Source organism: Pongo abelii, chromosome 10 (genome assembly GCF_028885655.2).
Source record: "Pongo abelii isolate AG06213 chromosome 10, NHGRI_mPonAbe1-v2.0_pri, whole genome shotgun sequence".
NCBI classification, from domain to species: Eukaryota; Metazoa; Chordata; class Mammalia; order Primates; family Hominidae; genus Pongo; species Pongo abelii.
The window spans coordinates 49,823,437-49,841,325 of record NC_071995.2 but is presented as its reverse complement, the minus strand read 5'-3'; the positions used below and the strand labels follow the sequence as shown (position 1 = coordinate 49,841,325).

General features: G+C 52.9%; 1 protein-coding gene across 2 annotated transcripts; it reads right to left on the bottom strand.

The window, feature by feature from the left end:
• Positions 1–133: 133 nt before the first annotated feature.
• ATG101 (autophagy related 101) lies at positions 134–8,040 on the bottom strand. 2 transcript variants are annotated; one of them, XM_009247750.4, is made up of 4 exons: positions 7,756–8,040; positions 7,518–7,644; positions 4,103–4,430; positions 134–843 (listed from the first exon to the last, which is right to left on the bottom strand). In XM_009247750.4, the coding sequence occupies exons 3-4, from the start codon at positions 4,352–4,354 to the stop codon at positions 439–441; spliced, it is 657 nt and encodes a 218-aa protein (XP_009246025.2). In that variant the 5' UTR covers positions 4,355–4,430; positions 7,518–7,644; positions 7,756–8,040; the 3' UTR covers positions 134–438. The 2 variants fall into 2 exon arrangements, with proteins under 2 accessions (XP_009246025.2, XP_054383245.1); XM_054527270.2 differs by having other exon boundaries at positions 7,913–8,011.
• Between the last annotated feature and the right edge of the window lie 9,849 nt (positions 8,041–17,889).

Here is a 17,889-nt window from a genome sequence, read left to right as displayed (position 1 = left end):
TTCATACACCTTTAATCCCTTCCACCCACCCCCCTCATCTTGGAGCAATGCCCTCAACACACACCTGTGTCCTCACAGGAATGCCAGAAAGTGTTAACATGTCAGGGCAGACAAAAGACAAGGGAGAGATGGCTCAGCCCAAACTCACGTTCTCAACTTTATTCCCCATCCCAGTGGTGGCTCTTCTGTACGGTGGAGAAAGAAGGGGAACCCCACCAGGGCTATGGAGAGACAGTAGAGGCAGGACTGAACCGTCAGCAAAGATTAAAAGGATGACCAGAGGCTGGCAACCACAAAACCAAGAAGCCAGCAGGGGCTGCCCCTTCCAAGTCTCACCAACGACCCAGAGCAGGTTCCAGAGCCTAAAGGCCCAATAGTACAATCCCCAAAAGCCAAGGTCTGGGAGCCATCAAGGAGCTCCCAGGGATCCGGCAACGCTCAGAGGGCAAGGGTGTCTTTGATGAGCCTGCGCATGGTGGTGGTGACTGAGGTGCCCAGGGCATCGGTGATCTGGAAGGAGATCTTGTAGAGGTAGGGCTGCACGTCCCGCAAGCCTGTGTCAAACACGTTATCCACCTCCGACTGTGTGGGCATCTTGGGCAAGTACTCATGCCGATTCATCACCTCCACGATGTTGATGATCTTCTCGCAGAGTTTCTCGCCTACCTTCTCCCGGCAGATCTGCCGCTCCTGCTCCGTGGCCAGGGCTACCACATGCACCTTGACCGTCCACACTTCCCATGGGATGCACTCGTCTGAGAAAGGCCAGCGAGACTTCTTCTTCTGGTAGAACTCCAAGGACATCTGCCCCAGCCCATCGCCACCAGAGTTGCGCAGCGCATCCTGGGGAAGAAGGGAACGAATGAGCAAGCCAAGGCCTCTGAGTTCCCACCTGTGAGGGCCTGCTTCCCACACCCCAGCGAATTATGGTCTCTTAGCTCTAGTCATCACCCAAGCATGGCAAGGAAACAAGACTGGGAGAGGGTAAACGATTTGGGTTTAGTGACCCAGCAAACTGCCAGCCTGAAATTGTGGAGTTCAAGCAAACCAACAAAATCTGTCTCCAAGCCCAACTCCTCCAGCTTGGTGAAGAACTGATATTACAGGAATAACTACTGGTCTGCAGGCACGTATGCTGTGCTAGGAACTTAACACACACAATCCCACTGGCTCCTCCCAACAACCTCATGAGCTTTCACCAAGGCACGATGAGGCTTAGAGAAGTAAGGTAACTTGCAAGTCACGTGCCTATGGATGGCTGGACCAGGGTTTGAATCTGGATTGTCTGATTTCTAAATCCTTGCTTTTCACCTTTACATTGCATTAAGGGTCTTCTCCTTCCACACCACCCCTTTAGCCCATATCCTTCAAAATGTTCTAATCACCTCGTCAACATCTCCCTCTTCCCCTGTAAACTCTATTTGTCTTCTCCACTGCCAATTAAACATAATTCTTTTGATATTTTTTAAAGAGACTGGGTCTTACTCTGTCACCCAGGCTGGAGGGCTGTGGAGCAATCATGGCTCACTGCAGTCTCGGACGCCTGGGCTCAAGCGATCCTCCCACATTAGCCTCCTGAGTAGCTGATACTACAGGCACACTTGGCTAAGTTTTAATTTTTTTTATTTTGTTAGAGACGGGGTATTGTTACATTATCCAGGCTAGTCTCGAACTCCTGGGCTCAAGCAATACTCCTGCCTCAGCCTCCCAAAGTGCTGGGATTACAGTCACAAGCCACTGCGCCCAGTTCACAGTCTCTTTTATGAGCTAAGGAAGAGGGAACTGTAGAGCCCAGAGTGGTCCTTGCTCAAAAAGAGGGAAACCAAGCAACAGAATGGGGAAGGGAAGTTGAAGGACAGACCAGACCTGGTGCTTCTCCCTCTTCTCCCCTGAGAAGCAAACAGGACCATCCAGTCCAATGATTCTGCCCTTGCCACCCCATGGGTGTCAGTGGCCCCATACTCCTCTTCCTAGGGCAGCCAGGACCCTGAAGTTCCTTTCCATCTGAGTTAATACCAACCCAGAGGGTAAGGATGCCTGAAATCCTGAACCATACTCATTAGGGAAGAGGCTCTCCTTCACTGACAAACCAAGGTCAAGTAACCTTGAATGGCTACCGCATCTGTAATGTTTACTGTGTGCCAGGCTCTGTTCCAAACACTGGGCATATTTGACTTATTCAGTCCTTGCAGTGCACACACCCTTTGAGGTAAGCAGGATTATTATTGCAATTTTGAGTGGAGCCACTAGCCCAAGGTCACACACTTGCTGGGTGGTAGACCCCAGCTCCAAAGCCCATGCTCTTCACCACTCTGCTCCACCTGCCTCTCACGGACACCTGGAGGACACAGGGCTGAGTGCTGCTGCTGCTCTTAAGGGTGACTAAGAAACCACTTATGAACTTGCCCTTTCTGGGTTTGGTGGGACAATGAGGGACAGCTTTCACCTGACACTGGGCAACCCCCCGCAATGAGCACACGGTACCCAGCACAGTGAAGGGCTCTGCAAATATTTATGGAATGAAAGTCAGACACACAGCTCCCCCGTGTTCTAACCCCAGAGCAGATGCCTTTAGGCTCATGCCAGTAATTCAAGACCAGCCTTGAGTTCAAGACCAGCCTGGGCAACACAGTGACACCCCATCTCTACAAAAAAAATTATTTTTTTTGGAGACAGGGTCTTGCTCTGTCACCCATGCTGGAGTACAGTAGAGTGATCATGGGTCACTGCAGTCTCGAATTCCTAGGCTCAAGCAATCCTCCCGCCTCAGCTGCTCAAGCATCTGGGACTACAGGCATGTGCCACCACACCCCACTAATTTTTGTATTTTCTGTAAAGACGGAGTTTCATCATGTTTCTGGGGCTGGTCTTGAACTCCTGGGCTCAAGCAATCCGGCCATCTCAGCCTCCCAAAGTGCTGAGACAACAGGCATGAGCCACCAGGCCTGGCAAAAAAAATCTTCAAAAATTAGCCGGGCATGGTGGTGGTAGTGTACACCTGTGGTCCCAGCTGCTTGGACGGCTGCAGTAGGACTGCTCAAGCCCAGGAGTTCAAGACTGGGGTGACATAGTGAGACTGTGTCTCAAAGAAAAAAAAAAAGGAAAAAAGAAAAATTATCTTTGCTACTTTAAAATTTAAAAGTACGCACTCAATGAAATGGTCAAACACTGTGACTCTGAACAAAGACCAGAGGAGAAGGCACACTACCACTCCCACCTCCTGAGGTGACCAACAGCAGCAGCCGGCCGTGTCCCTTCCACATCTTTCTCCTACCCAGGCACACAATGCCACACTGCCAAAAGGGATACTCGCATCTTGGATGGCAGCCACCTGAACCAAGCAAGCCGCCCTCTGGGGGAGTTTCATGTGGGAAAGGAAAAGTGGATGCAGAAGCAGAGAGAGCTGTAGACAGAGAGGTCAAGACCACAGAAGCAAGGATGGCCCCAGAGGACCTGGCCGCCAACACTGCTCAGCTTCCTGCTCTCCCTTTTCCCCCAGGCACACTTATGAGTGTCTCCCTCCCCCAACACACACACACACACACACACACACACACACACACACACACACCCCCTCCCCTGAAGAGGAGCTCACACACACACACACACACACACCACACACATTATGAGTGTCTACACACACACACACACACACACACACCACACACATTATGAGTGTCTACACACACACACACACACACACACACACACACACACCCTCCCCTGAAGAGGAGCTCACACACACACACACACACCACACACATTATGAGTGTCTCCCTCCCCCAACACACACACACACACACACCCTCCCCTGAAGAGGAGCTCACACACACACACACACACACCACACACACACACACCCCCTCCCCTGAAGAGCGCGCGCACACACACACACACACACACCAACCACACACACACACACCCCCCAACCACACACACACACACACACACCCTCCCCTGAAGAGAAGCTCTCAACATGCCTGTTTCTCAGAACCTGAAAGAACCTGATTCACACACTCAGGAAGAGAAGGCTGGTTCAACAGCAAGCTGGGGTGGAAGAGCACTCGAGGCCCCCCTGCCATCTGCTATGCCACGCCCTTACCTTGAACTCCCCAACAACCTTGCGCAGGGCACGATCCAGTTCCTCAGAAGAGACACGCACGTAAGTGAAGTCGATGAAGTCACAGTCAACATCCTGGGTGCCCACGGTGCCAATGGAGTAGGTGCCCTCCTTCTTGTAGTGGAACTTGCCAGTGCTGCGGTGCAGAAGCACCGTGTGCAGCACAGCCAGCATGGCCTCCTCCACCTGCCGCCCCTCCACCGACACCTCCAGCACCTCCGAGCGACAGTTCATCCTGCACCCAGTAACCCACACCAAGGTGCAGAACTAGGATAAAGACAGGGGATCTTCACCCTACCCAAGGGCCACCCTGCAAGAGGAGCCCAGGTCAGAATGCTGACAAGAATAGTCCACATGTTATCTGTTCACTTCCTTCTAGGCTCAGCTCAGCCTCTGCCTGCACTGGCCCTTCTCTGCATTTTGGCAGCACACACTATCAAAGAATCATCAACTCTCCGGATCAGAAAGCGCAAGAGCTTCAAAGTTATCAGTCCAAATGACAGGCTGGGATTCCATTTTACAGCCTTCAATGTAGTTTACAGCAGATGCTCACTGTGCAAATTTGTCAGGTACTAGACATCAAAGGCAAGCACGGCCCCTGCCCTCAGGCTGACAGGATGAAGAAAAAGCACGCAACTAAACATTATCACCACGGAGAGAGTACAGGGTGGGAGTAACAAGTACAGAAAGATTGGAGTCTGATTTCCTGGGACCTTGAATGAACAGGTTAAGGCATTTGGACTCTGTCCTAAAAGCAGCGAAGAGTCAATGCATCACTGTGCCAAGATCAAATCTGTTCATCAGAAAAGTACCTCTAGGCCGGGTGTGGTGGCTCACATTAATCCCAGCAACTTGAGAGGCCGAGGCAAATCACTTGAGCTCAAAAGTTCAAGACCAGCCTGGGCAACATGATAAAACCCCATCTCTACCAAAAATACAAAAAATTAGCTGGGCCTGGTGACAGGCACCTGTAGTCCCAGTTACTTGAGGAGCTGAGGCAGGAGGATAACTTAAATGTGGGAGGCTGAGGCTGCAGTGAGCTGAGATCATGCCACTGTGCTCCAGCCTGAGTGACAAAGCGAGACCCCATCTCGAAAAAAAAAAAATACAAAGTAATGAAATAAATTGAAAAAAAAAAGACAAGTACCTCTGGCTAAAGGGCAAAGAATGGCTCTAAACCGTATTGGGGTCACAAACTGCTCTGAGAAGTGAATGAAGCCATGAAGGCTGGGCTTTAAAAACATGACTCTCACACACACACATATACCAAATCTCACCTATTTCTAGGGACACCCACATCCACAGAATCCAGGGTAAAAACTTGTGGATTTAAGGCACAAAGGCTGGGCAGGGACGTCCGTTAGAGACCACTACAGTAGACGTAGTTACAGAAGCAGCATAATCAGGTGTGGTGGGTTTTTCATGTCCTACAGTCCTGGGTTTGAATCCCACCTCATCTACATCTTGCTCTGTGACCTTAAGCAAATCACTCAACCTCTCTGAACTTCTTATCCATAAATGGGGATAGTAGTGAGAATTAAGGTAACACATGTAAAATACAGTAGAATAGTGGTTAAAAACGATGATTTGAAAGCCAGACAAACTGGACTGGAACTCCAGCTCTGCCACTTGCTCCATGCTCATGATCTTGGGCAAGCTGCTTAACACCTATCTGCCATATATATAAAAGAAATAATAATGGCTACCTTGAAAGGGTTGAGGGCTGAATGAGTTAGCATGTATAAAACACTTAAAGAAGTACCTGACAAATAGTAAATATCCACTAAGTATTAGCTGCTATAATTCATTATTACATTGTTACTGCCAAGAGATGATGCAAGGCTATACCACAGCAGTGGTAGAGAGTGGGAAGGAGAGAACAAGAGACTTGAGAACTAGAACATAATAACTAAATACATGCCCAGAGGGAGACGGAACTTCAAGTTCCTTATAACTCAGAATATTCAGCTTGCAAACCTCCCCTGACAGGGAATTCACTAGCTCTCACAACAACCAGTCAATGTTCAGGAAGTTCTATTCAGTTATTCTGATTTATTTATTTATTTTATTTATGAGATGGCATCTCACTCCATCACCCAGGCTGCAGTACAGTGACACAATCTCTGCTCATAGCAACTTCTGCCTCCCAGGCTCCCATCCCATCCTACCAAGCAGCTGGGAACACAGGCGCACACCAACACACCTGGCTAATTTTTTTGTATTTTTGGTAGAGAAAGGGTTTTGCCATGTTACCCAGGCTGGTCTCGAACTCCTGAGCTCAAGAGATCCACCCGCGCTCAGCCTCCCAAAGTGCTGGGATTACCGCACCGAGTCCAGTTATTCTTTCTGCTAAAGAATCTGTCTCTTAGTGCTTCAAACCACTTTTAGTTTCAGTTTTGGTACCCAAAGCCACACAAAATAAGTCTCACCTCTTTTCAACAAGTGAGTTTTTATTTAGGGGCAGCTATTCCACCACCCCCTCACCCTTTCTACAGGCTGAAGGTCCCCAGTCCTCAAAAACATGCCTGTTCCACATCACATCTTATCTGCATGGAATCCTAGCAGTTCTCCTCTAAGTATATTTCACTCATCTGGTTGACAGATGGTGAATATAAAAAGTATATTTCAGTTTGTGTCTGCTCCTTTTAAACTGCTGCTCAGTACAGGATACAGGGCAACGGTCTGTGGACTGCACAGAGATCAGGCCAGCTCTGCCTCTCACCTGGCGATCAGCTCGCGTCTACCTGTACTATCAAGCACCATCACGTCTTGTTTCTGTCTGTACCACTAGGCAGACAATTCCTATATTCTGCTTATAGGGCGGAGAGTATATTCCATTCATCACTATAATGGTAATTCCTAGTACCTTCTGCAAAACAACTACTCAATTCATCCCAACCCAGGAATTCCAGGTTCTTCCAGGGGTTGCTGGATTAGTTTCTCCTACATGCTTGGATCAAGAATGAGAAGGGCTCTCTTGCTCGTTTTGCCCTCCAGTTTTACTCCATCCAGCAGTTTTCTTCCCATCTAGAGACTCCCGGGTCTGGTCCGGCTCCCTTTCTTCCACGACTTCTCCCTCTTGTGTCCTCCGCAATCGTTCATACAAGCCACACATCTCACTAGTGCCCCAAGCCTGGGCTCCTCTCTCATTCTACGTGCTATTTTAGGATCCACTCCTCCAAGAAGTCAGTCCTGACCAACCCCGTGCTCCTTCCCACAGCAGCCACATTTGGTCTGTGAAAACCTTGTTGTCCCCTGCCCCACACAGTGAGCAGTGAGCAGCAGGGCCCACCAGAGCAGGGTCTGGAAAGTCTCGTCCCTCTTGTCCCCTCGAGTGGCAGAGGCTACCAGCCGCCTTCTCAAGCCTGGCTGGAGCACAGGGTGCGCCCATTCCCACCTTGAGTGTAGAGTTTGGAGCACCGGTCCCTCAAGCTTGGCTCATGCCCTTCCTCCGCCTCACGCCCTGGTGCGACCTCCGCAGGTACGCGTCAACCTCCGCACGGCGCTGAGCCACAAGAGACCGGCTAAAAGCAAAACCAGAAAGCTTACTTGGCTCCATATCAAGAGACTCGGGACGAACGCAGGAAGGAATTCCCGCCCGGGTCCCGTACCCCCCGCCGCCACTACGCGCGAACCTCCACAGTCCACGTAACCAGGGAGGAACGGACTCCTCGGATGTCTCGGGGGCGGCGCCCCGCGCCCAGGCTGGCTGGACTCGGAAGCTGGAGGAGCGCCCCCGTTCCGCCGCCCCGGGGGATGCCCACGCCGGCACACGGTTAAAACAGCTCCCACCTCCCCCAACCCCCGTCGGCGACCAGCCTCTCAAACGCCACCACTCTCCCGGCAGGGTCCAGACCCCCTGGGTCGGAGGCTGAGCCGGGACCGGAAGCCGCACCGCCCCCCGCGCGCCGGGAGGCTCACCAGATCCCACGGCCCCGGAGGGGGCACCTGCCCAGCTCGCCGGGCCCCCGCACGCATGTAGCCGCCCACATCATCGCGTAGTCACAGGAGCACACACAGATAGTCATGCGTTGCTCTCTGATCTGGGGGCTGCTCCTTTCGTGGTTATGTCTCGGATTTTAAGAGTTGATGGTGATGAAGATCCCCCTGATGTGGACGAGTCCATTCAGCCCACCACCGAGAACGCTGTGGTGTTTCGGCCGGGACAACTCACTTCCGCCATAGAGACTGGAGTGAAGGAGGAGCCCTATGGGCTCTCGGCCGCCTCCCTAGGCGAGCGGAGTCATCGGCGGCGAGCCCGGCCGCGGGACGCTGACGCGGTGCCCAACTCAGTCCGGACTGAGAGGCCTGGAAGGAGCACTGATGCCCACAAGATGAGGGGCGTACCTCGTAGAGAGAGGTCCTGGAGATGAGCCCACACCGCTGTACTGCAGGACGCCCAGTGGATGGCAAAACTTGAGTTTGTTCAATGTGCGTAACAGACGGGATCCCTGGCCCTCCACCCACACGGATGCTGGAGAAAGGGGCTTCATCTCTCAGTGTTGCCTTTATGCAGCAGCACTGCTTGATACTCCACGGTGACCAATCTGGTGACAGTCCTTCGGAGGCTAGTAATTCGGCCATTGCTTCTCTGCGTGACCCTTAACATCACTCATCCTTTCTGATGCTCTCTATAAACAGGTGGCTGTTGTGAGGATCACAGGAGACAACTCATATGAAACATTTTTGTGACCTGTAAAGTGTAATATGAATACAATTGTATTTTTAGTGCTGCGTAACTTCCTGGAGCGCATTTGGTTCTCTATGTAGATTGTGAGCCCAGAGCAGACAAGGGTTCGAGAGCTCTGTTAATACACCCACCTCCAATAAGAGGCAGTCTTTTTTTTTTTTTTTTGAGACAGAGTCTCGCTCTGTCTCCCAGGCTGGAGTTCAGTGGCGCTATCTCGGCTCACTGCAAGCTCCGCCTCCCGGGTTCACGCCATTCTCCTGCCTCAGCCTCCCGAGTAGCTGGGACTACAGGCGCCCACCACCACGCCCAGCTAATTTTTTTGTATTTTTTTTTAGTAGAGACGGGGTTTCACCGTGTTAGCCAGGATGGTCTCGATATCCTGACCTCGTGATCCGCCCGCCTCGGCCTCCCAAAGTGCTGGGATTACAGGCGTGAGCCACAGCGCCCGGCCAGGAGGCATTCTTAAGATGTTAGCTGGGGATTACCATGCTCATTTTCTGGCCATTGGGGTGCCTCACGCCTGTGATCCCAACATTTTGGAAGGCTTAGGACACAGCATCACCTGAGGCCGTGGGTTCAAGACCAGCCTGGTCGACATAGTGAGACTCCCATCTTTAAAATAAAAATTAAAAAATTAGTTGGGCGTGTTGGTGTACCCCTGTAGTCCCAGCTACTTCAGAGGCTGAGGTGGAGGATCACTTGAGCCCAGGAGGTTGAAGCTGCAGTGAGCTATAATCACACCACTGCACTGCAGGCTGAATGACAAAACAAGATCCTGTCTCAAAAAAAAAAAAAAGCTGGGTGTGATGGCTCATGCCTGTAATCCCAGTACTTTGGGAGGTCGAGGCTGATGGATCACTTGAGGTCAGGAGTTTGAGACCAGCCTGGCCAACATGGTGAAACCTCATCTCTACCAAAAATACAAAAAAAAAAAAATAGCTAGGTGTGGTGTCAGGCACCTGTAATCCCAGCTACTTGGGAGGCTGAGGCAGAAGAATTGCTTGAACCTGGGAGGTGGAGGTTGCAATGAGCTGAGATTGCACCATGGCACTTCAGCCTGGGCAACGGGCTGAAAAAATGCACACGGCACTTCAGCCTGTCTCGAAAAAAAAAAAAAAAAAAAAAGTTCATTTTTCTAACACATGCTTTTATCTCCCAAAATGATAATAGATAACATTTATTAGGTGGAATGGAAAGGTCATGATTTTAAATACCATATATATGTACATATAAATTTAAACCTGATACTAATCAATCCTGCAATATAGATAAGAAATTGGGCCGGGCATGGTGGCTCACGCCTGTAATCCCAGCAATTTGGGAGGCCGAGGCAGGTGGATCATTTGAGGTCATGAGTTCGAGACCAGCCTAACCAACATGGTGAAACCCTGTCTCTCTACAAAAAATACAAAAAAAAAAAAAAATAGCCAGGCTTGATGGCACACACCTATAATGCCAGCTACTCTGGAGGCTGAGTCAGGAGAATCGCTTGAACCGGGGAGGCAGAGGTTGCAGTGAGCAGAGATCACACCACTGCACTCCAGCCTGGTGAAAGAGCGAGACTCCGTCTCAAAAAAAAAAGAAAAAGAAAGTGACTGGGGAGAGGTTAAGTAAGTGGCCCAAGGTCATTCAGTAAATAACAGAGCCTTGAGTACAAATCCAAAGCTCTTTGCCACTATGGGAGCTCTCTTTCTGGCTGGCTTCTCCAGCCAACTCTCTCCTATGTACCACCACTCTCCAATACACCCCCACCCACCAGTGGTGTCCTGATAAATGCTTCACACCTGCTCTCTGGTAGGGGAAATGAGTTGGTTTGTAGCATTTGCCCATTTCCTACCATAGGTAATTTCAAACTACAAGACATCAATGAATGCAGAGTCCAGAATGGATGGATGATTGCATCTTGATCGTCAAGGTTAAAATCAGCCCTTGAGGGCCAGTGCCAGCTGGCTCCAGCACACCATTGTCACCACCTCACCCTTAGGCTTCCCCCTCCCATTCGGTTCTTCCAAACCTGGCTGCACAAGCTCCTCCTCTGGCTGGCCTTTCCCCCATCATCTGTTCCCTATCCTCTTTCCTTCCTCCCCACAGTTCTGCCCTTTTTCAGCCCTTGCCTCTTATCCCACGTGTGGGTGCCTCTCCTGGGAGAAAGAGAAAGCTGCCTGCCCTGCAAACCAGCAACCTCTTCGGGAGGCTGCACAAAACCAGAAGGCAATCAGGAGGAAATATTGAGAGAGAAGGGTCTGTAAGGAGCTGAGAGAGGGACCAAGGGAGGTTGGAACCAGTCCTGGAGTGGAGGAGGTGCCAGAGCCCATCCCCAGAGACTGCCAGTGAATAAGGGAAGTGACTGATCTCTCTGGCCATCCACACACTCCACCTCAGAGTCCTTTGTGGCCACTAGCCTGACATCATCATCATCATCATCATCATCATCATCGTCATCGCTACTACCAATCACTGAGCCTTACTAGGTACCATGCCAGCACTCACAGGCCCTATTGTGCTGATTTTTCCAACTACCTTTCAAGGTAGATACAGTCCACCTCCCCAACACTCCACTCTCTGATTTACTTGATATTATAACTGAAGCCCAGTCATACATAGTGATGCATAGTGGTTTGCTGTGATGCTTAATTTTACGTGTCATCTTGACTGGGACACAGGGTACCTAGACAGTTGGTTAAGTATGATTCTGGGCGTGTTTGTGGGGTGTTCTGATGAGCCTACCATTGGAATTGGCAGACTGAGTGAAGCCGATTTCCCTCCCCCGTGTGGAGGGGCTTCATCCGATCGGTTGAAGGCCTAGTAGAACCAAAAGGTTGACCCTTCAGTGAGTAAGGAGAACTCCTGCCTGACTGTCTTAGAACTGGGACATTAGTATTTTCCTGCTTTCAGGTTCCAACTGCCTTCAGATAGGTGCTTCTCCTAGGTCTCAAGACTGCAATGACACCCTCAGCTTTCCTGACTTCAGATCTTAGGACTTGTCAGCCAGTTCCTATCCCTCTCGGCCGGGCACGGTGGCTCACACCTGTAATCCCAACACTTTGGGAGGCCAAGGCAGGCAGATCACCTGAGGTCGGGAGTTCGAGACCAGCCTGACCAATATGGAGAAACCCCGTCTCTACTAAAAATACAAAATTAGCCAGGTGTGGTGGCGCATGCCTGTAATCCCAGCTACTCAGGAGGCTGAGGCAGGAGAATCACTTGAACCTGGGAGGCGGAGGTTGTGGTGAGCTGAGATCTCGCCATTGCACTCCAGCCTGGGCAACAAGAGCGAAACTCCATCTCAATCAATCAATCAATCAATCCCTCTCTTTCTCCTGCCACATATATATGGGGGAGAAACTCTCTCTCTATAGTATGTGTGTCTATGTCCTACTGCTTCTGTTTCTCTGGAGAACCCTGACTAGTACACGTCCAAGGCCATGCAGCTGCTCTTTCCTCCTTCCACCAGTCTTTTCACCCACTTATGTCCCTACTCCGGCACTCACCCTTTCCATGGAGCCTTGCCTGCTGGACCGAGGAACATAAGGAAGGCTGAGTCCTCTCACCTCTTTATCTCACATGCTGACCCACACTTGCCTCTTCCTACCTCCCTGAATTCTTACAGGGAAATTCTCACTGCAACCCTGGGTCTCAGCGCCTCTGAGTAGTCCCATCAGGGAGGACAGGGAGTGGTTAAAAAACTGGGACTGTGTGGGATGAATTATCTCATTCTATGCCCCTACCTCTGATGATTAAGACGTAATCGTCTATTCATTCATTCATGCCACACATGTGGAACTGTCCACATGCCAGGCCCTTGTAATACCTTGTGATGCCAAGGGGGACAAGTCACAGTTCTAGCCCTCTGGGAGCTCAGAGTCTTCAGAGGAGGTGGATCAGGAGATACCTATGGGTAAGAAAACCCAACAAGTGGTATGAAAGAAATGGCAGCAGGTTTTGTGGGGACCCAAGAGGGCCAGGATGGAGAGATGCTGGTTACCTGGAATAAAAAGTGACACATTCATGCTGGATGCGGTGACTCACACCTGTAATCCCAGCACTTTGGGAGGTCGAGGCGTTGGATCACCTGAGGTCAGGAGTTCAAGACCAGCCTGGCCAACATGGTGAAACCCCATCTCTACTAAAAATACTAAAAGTAGCTGGGCCTGCTGGCGCATGCCTGTAATCCCAGCAACTCGGGAGGCTGAGGCAGGAGAATGGCTTGAAACTGGGAGGTGGAGGTTGCAGTGAGCCAAGATCATACCACTGCAGTCCAGCCTGGGCAACAGAGAAAGACTCTGTCTCAAAAAACAAACAAACAAAAAACAGAAAGCGACACATTCAGAGTGAAGAGGAGTCCCAAGCCCTGCTCTCAGCAAGTTGGGAAGTGACCAGGCACCAGGAGCAAACCAGGACAGCTTCAGAGAGCACCAAGCAGCAACCTAAGGAGATGGCAGGGAAGGGGGTTGATTCCAGGAGGAAGTGGGAATTATTCTAGGAAAGCTCCCTGGAGAAGAGGGAAGAAAAAAACCAGGGGGAGGGGGCAGAGAGTGGAAACTGAGGGTTCTGGGGGTGAGAGAGGCAAAGATAAGAGAGCAGACTTTTCAGCCTGAGCCCAGAGCCACAGCTGCCAAGCAGACAGGCGACTGGCTCAGACTCTCCGAGCCATGCCTGCAGCAAAGGCCTGTAGGGAGACCTTGAAGGCCAACCCAAGACCTTGGGAGTAGGCAGCTGGCTTCGCCTGGTGAGTGTGGCCTCAAATGGCCCCAACTCATCCTGGTGTGTGCCCAGGGGAGAGCTGAGCCCCAAAGCTGCCCCTGCAAGCCACCCCAGCTGCTCCAGCGCTGACCCCAGTGGCGTCACAGGGAGTGACTCAAGCCCCAGCAACAACAATGAGTGGGACTGACGTCAGGCCAGGGCTCCTGATGGTGGCCAGGCTGGCGGGAAAGCCAGCACCCTGCCTGCTGACCCTCCAGCCCGGGCAGGCTGCGGGGGTGAGGAGGACCAGCTGTCCCTCTCTGACATTTGCCCCCTGGACCGTGGGCAGGGGCTCTTCCACCTCCCACCCTTTCTGGGATGTCACTTCCAGCCCCCACCCTCCCTGACGGGGAAAATGTCTGGGCGGATGAAAGAGTGTCAGAGAGCGTGAGAAAGGGGTGCCTCCCAGCCCCAACCTGCCAACCTCACCAGGCAGCCCGGAGACCAGGACCAGGCCGGGAGCAGCATGTGTGCTGTCTGTTCTCCTGAGGACCCAGGGATCTGTCCATGTTGGGAAAGTGTTGTGTGGCTTTTTTTTTCTTTTTTTGTGTGTGTGGTTTTTTGTTTTTGTTTTTGTTTTTGTTTTGTTTTGTTTTTTCAGAAAGGTCTGTGTTTGGCCAAGTTGGGGTAGGAGCCGGGCTTTATTTCTGTGCCTCTGTCCCTCGGGGATGCAGGACTGTCTCTCCTTGCTGCAAGATCTGTTCCTTCGGCAGGCCATTCTGAGCATCTGTCATTCTTTAAGGAAGAGGATTCTGGGCGACTGTGCTTGCAAATGGTTAGGGGGCTGTTTATCTGCCCCAGATAAGGCAGTCTCTATATCTGCCTCTGGGGAGCTGTTTTTCTGTCACTGCTTTCTTGCGGGGCAGGGGGCATCTCTATCTGTCCTTGTGGTATCCCAACTACCTGGGGCCCTGGGGTGGAGTCCAGGTTTCCTGCTTGGCTATGCCAAGGCTGGGCTCCCTGGTTGGAGGCCTCTTTCCTCTGATGTTCTCCAGGCTAGGAGTGCAGCAACAGTCAGCAGCCTGCCCGCCCGGCTTGCAGCTGGGCACTGCTCCCTGCTAACGCAGCATGTACCAGGACAGGCCCCCCCGCACTCCCCTCCCTGTCCCAGCTGCCACCCCCAGCCCCTGCGGCCACGCCAGGCCTGATTTATGGTCCTGAGTTGGGACTGGACAGTGCCAGCGCCTGGGTCAGACCTTGAGGAGACCTCAAGTGGCACCCTTGGTCTGGCAGGGTCAGGGCCCAGAAGGAGACGACGGGGAGCCAGGGTGCTGGGGAGGATGAACACAGCAGGGGCCCAGGAGTGGCAGGCAGGAGGTGGAAGCCAAGGCCAGGGCCTCCAGGGGCCCATAGGCTTCCCGCCGGCTCCGAGTCCAGCTGGGGATCCAGAAATGTGCCTCCTGCCTTCAGAAGGTCTGTGGCTTGTGTGGGAAAGGAGACATTGGAGAGTGAAATGGGCTTTTCCTCTGCTTTGCACTGACTCCTTCCTGTACCCACCATCGGAGGCTGGAGGTTTCAAAGTCCCACTGGCCAGCCTAGGCCAAACCAGACAGTCTCCCAGCCTGGGGCCCAGGAAGAGGCCTGAGAGCCTGAAGCTGGAGCAGGGATGGAGGCAGAGGTTTGGGGCAGAGACTGCAGCCCGGAGCTGAGCACTGGCTTCCCCGGGGAAGACAGAGCAGCTGCTCCCTGAGCTATGAGGCTGCAAGGCCAGGCCCCTGAAGGGCTGGGTGCCAGATAGACACCCAGGGCTCACACCTTCAACCTCATCCTCTGAGGAGGCCCAATGGCCCTGGGGCTCTGCTGCACTCAGGGACTTGTGAGAGAGGGGCTGGGGCTCGTCCAGATGTCCAAGCTAAAACTCTCTTAGGATCCCAGGCCCAGCTCACACAAGACCACCCAGCACTGCCTCACCAGGGCACGACTCTGACGTGCCTGGCACAACTGCCTCATGGCTGCAAAAGGATGTCACTGCTGACTGTCCAGGGGCCACACAGTGGCCACCTGCCTCTGACAAGTGTCTCTCAGGCTGCCCTCTGCAGCAGTGGAGCTGCCGCCACACAGCTGAGCATGCTGGGTGCTCAGAGCGGGCCATGTGGACAGGACACCCCATTATAGCACGGTCTCCCGTGACCTTCAGGAGCTTCTCACCTCCTGGAGGCTGACCCTTGCCACATCCCTCCATAACCAAGACCAGGTGGCTGGAGCCCAGGTGTGGGGCAGCTTTCTCCACAGTGGCCTCAGGGAAGGGCTACAGGCAGAGACCCCCCAAGTACAGAGCTCTCCCTCAGTCCCTAGACCTCAAAGCCACCCCTCCCCAGTCACAGTGGCACCTCAGGGCTGAGGAGGGGGCCAGGGGCCTCTAGGCACTGGGCCCAGCGTGGGTGGGGTGGGGGAGACAGAGAGGCAGGCTTCCTGGGTCTCCGCATGAGGACAAACAGCAGACTTTGAGGCCTTGGAAAATCCCGCCTGGGATTCCAGGCCCTGCCGGCGTCACTGCCTTTTGACTATTGTCCCCGTCGGAAATGGGCCCAGCCCCCGGCCAGCCTGGACAGAGCAGCCATTGTGAGGCCCCATCAGGCTCAATGCCCCCTTGTTTGCCCTCCCATCCCATAGCAAGAGTTGGAGGCCAGTTCTTCCAGTTGCTGAGTGGAAAGAAAGGGCCTGCCTCCGGGCTCCAGCCCTTGGGCGGGGCAGGGTGGGGCAGGGTGGGGCTGGAGGAACTAGCCCCCCACCCCGTACCCTAATTGCCAGGGTCCTGAAAAGGAACCACCATCAATGGAGCTTCTTATTTTTGAGGCCCTGGGCAGGGAGACCTAGTGGTTAAGTAGCCAGACGCACCCAGCTCAGCTACTCACAAGCCAGGTGACCTTGGGAAAGTCATGTCCTTTCTCTGAAATGAATTCTCCTCTTTTGTAAAAACAATAGCTAATATTTATTGGGTGTTTGCTGTGTGCCAGGCACTGTTAAAAACACTTTGTATGTATTCACTCCTATAATCCTTATAGTAACTTCATAAAACAGATTCAATTCGTTTTCTTATTTCTAGGTGAAAACACTGAGGCACAGAAAGATTAACAAACTTGCCCCAAATCACACAGCTAGTAAGAGCTGGAGCCAAGATGTAAACCCAGGCCTCGGGCTCCAGGGTCCTTGCTTTCGCCACTCTCCTGTGGTGCCCCTGTGAAGTGGGAATAGCCAGGCTGTCTTCATGGGATGGCAGCTAGGGCTGGAAATTAGCCTCATCCATAGATAGAGAGATGCTCCCTCGGCCCCACTCCACTCCCAGCCCTGGCCCCCCCTGAGCATCTGAGCAGCCCTCTTGCCTTCGCCGGTGCCTGTCCCGTCCTCACATCTGTCTGTGCTAAAGGCAGGGAGCTGGAGGCAAGTGACACAAAGGAAAAGGACTCGGTCCAGCCAGCTGGCGGGAGATTTCCCAGCGAGCTCTGCTCCTAACCAGCCTCACCTCCCCACTGAACAGATGGGAAACCGAGGCTCGGTGAGGAGGAGGGACTTCTCAGAGAGCAGCATGGAGTTGGAGGCAAACAGAAGCCCACCTACAGATGGCCCCATGTCGTCAGGTGTGGGTGCAGCTGACAAAGCCTCGCTCAGGGGTCTGGGGCTGCAGGGGGCGATGCCAGGGATACATGTTTGGAAGTCCACAGCACTGCTGGGAGCATGTCCCACGGTCGGGACCATGGTCTCCCTACCCCAGCCTCACTCAGACCTTCAGCAGGCCTGAGGCTGGACTGTGCTCCCAGAACCCAAGTGAGGGCATGTGGATGGGGGATCCCTGCAAGCTGTGGCTGGAGCACCGGGGAAGGCCCTTGCTTCCCCCAGTCCACAGCTGAGAGCCCTATTCTGTCGGGCCCCATCCAGTAGGAGCTGCCCCTCAGCCAGCCACTTCCCAGGAGCCATGGAGGTGGAGACTTGGGGGTTCTGGGCCAAGGGCTGTGAGGAACACGTGTGAGGGCACTGCCTTCAGGCCTCCTACCGGGTCCTAGAGAAGGAAACAGTGAGGCTGGGTGAGCACTGAGCACAGGAAGGTGCCAGACCCTGCATGATGACCAACTCCCATGGGCCTCAGGTTAGGTCCATCTACGTCTGTTTCTTAAAAGGGTGGCCCCAGGCCACCTGCATCGCAAGCACCTGCGTACTTGCTAAACCTGAAGGTTTGTGGGCCCCTTCACCTCCCCAAATCTGAGTCTCTGGGGGTAGATCCCAGGAATCTGCATTTTAAGCCAGCTGACTAAACAACTGATGAGCCTGGGGGGCTGGAGGGCCTACATGGGGACACGGGCACAGGTAGGGACTTCAGTACAATCTTCTTGCCAAGAAG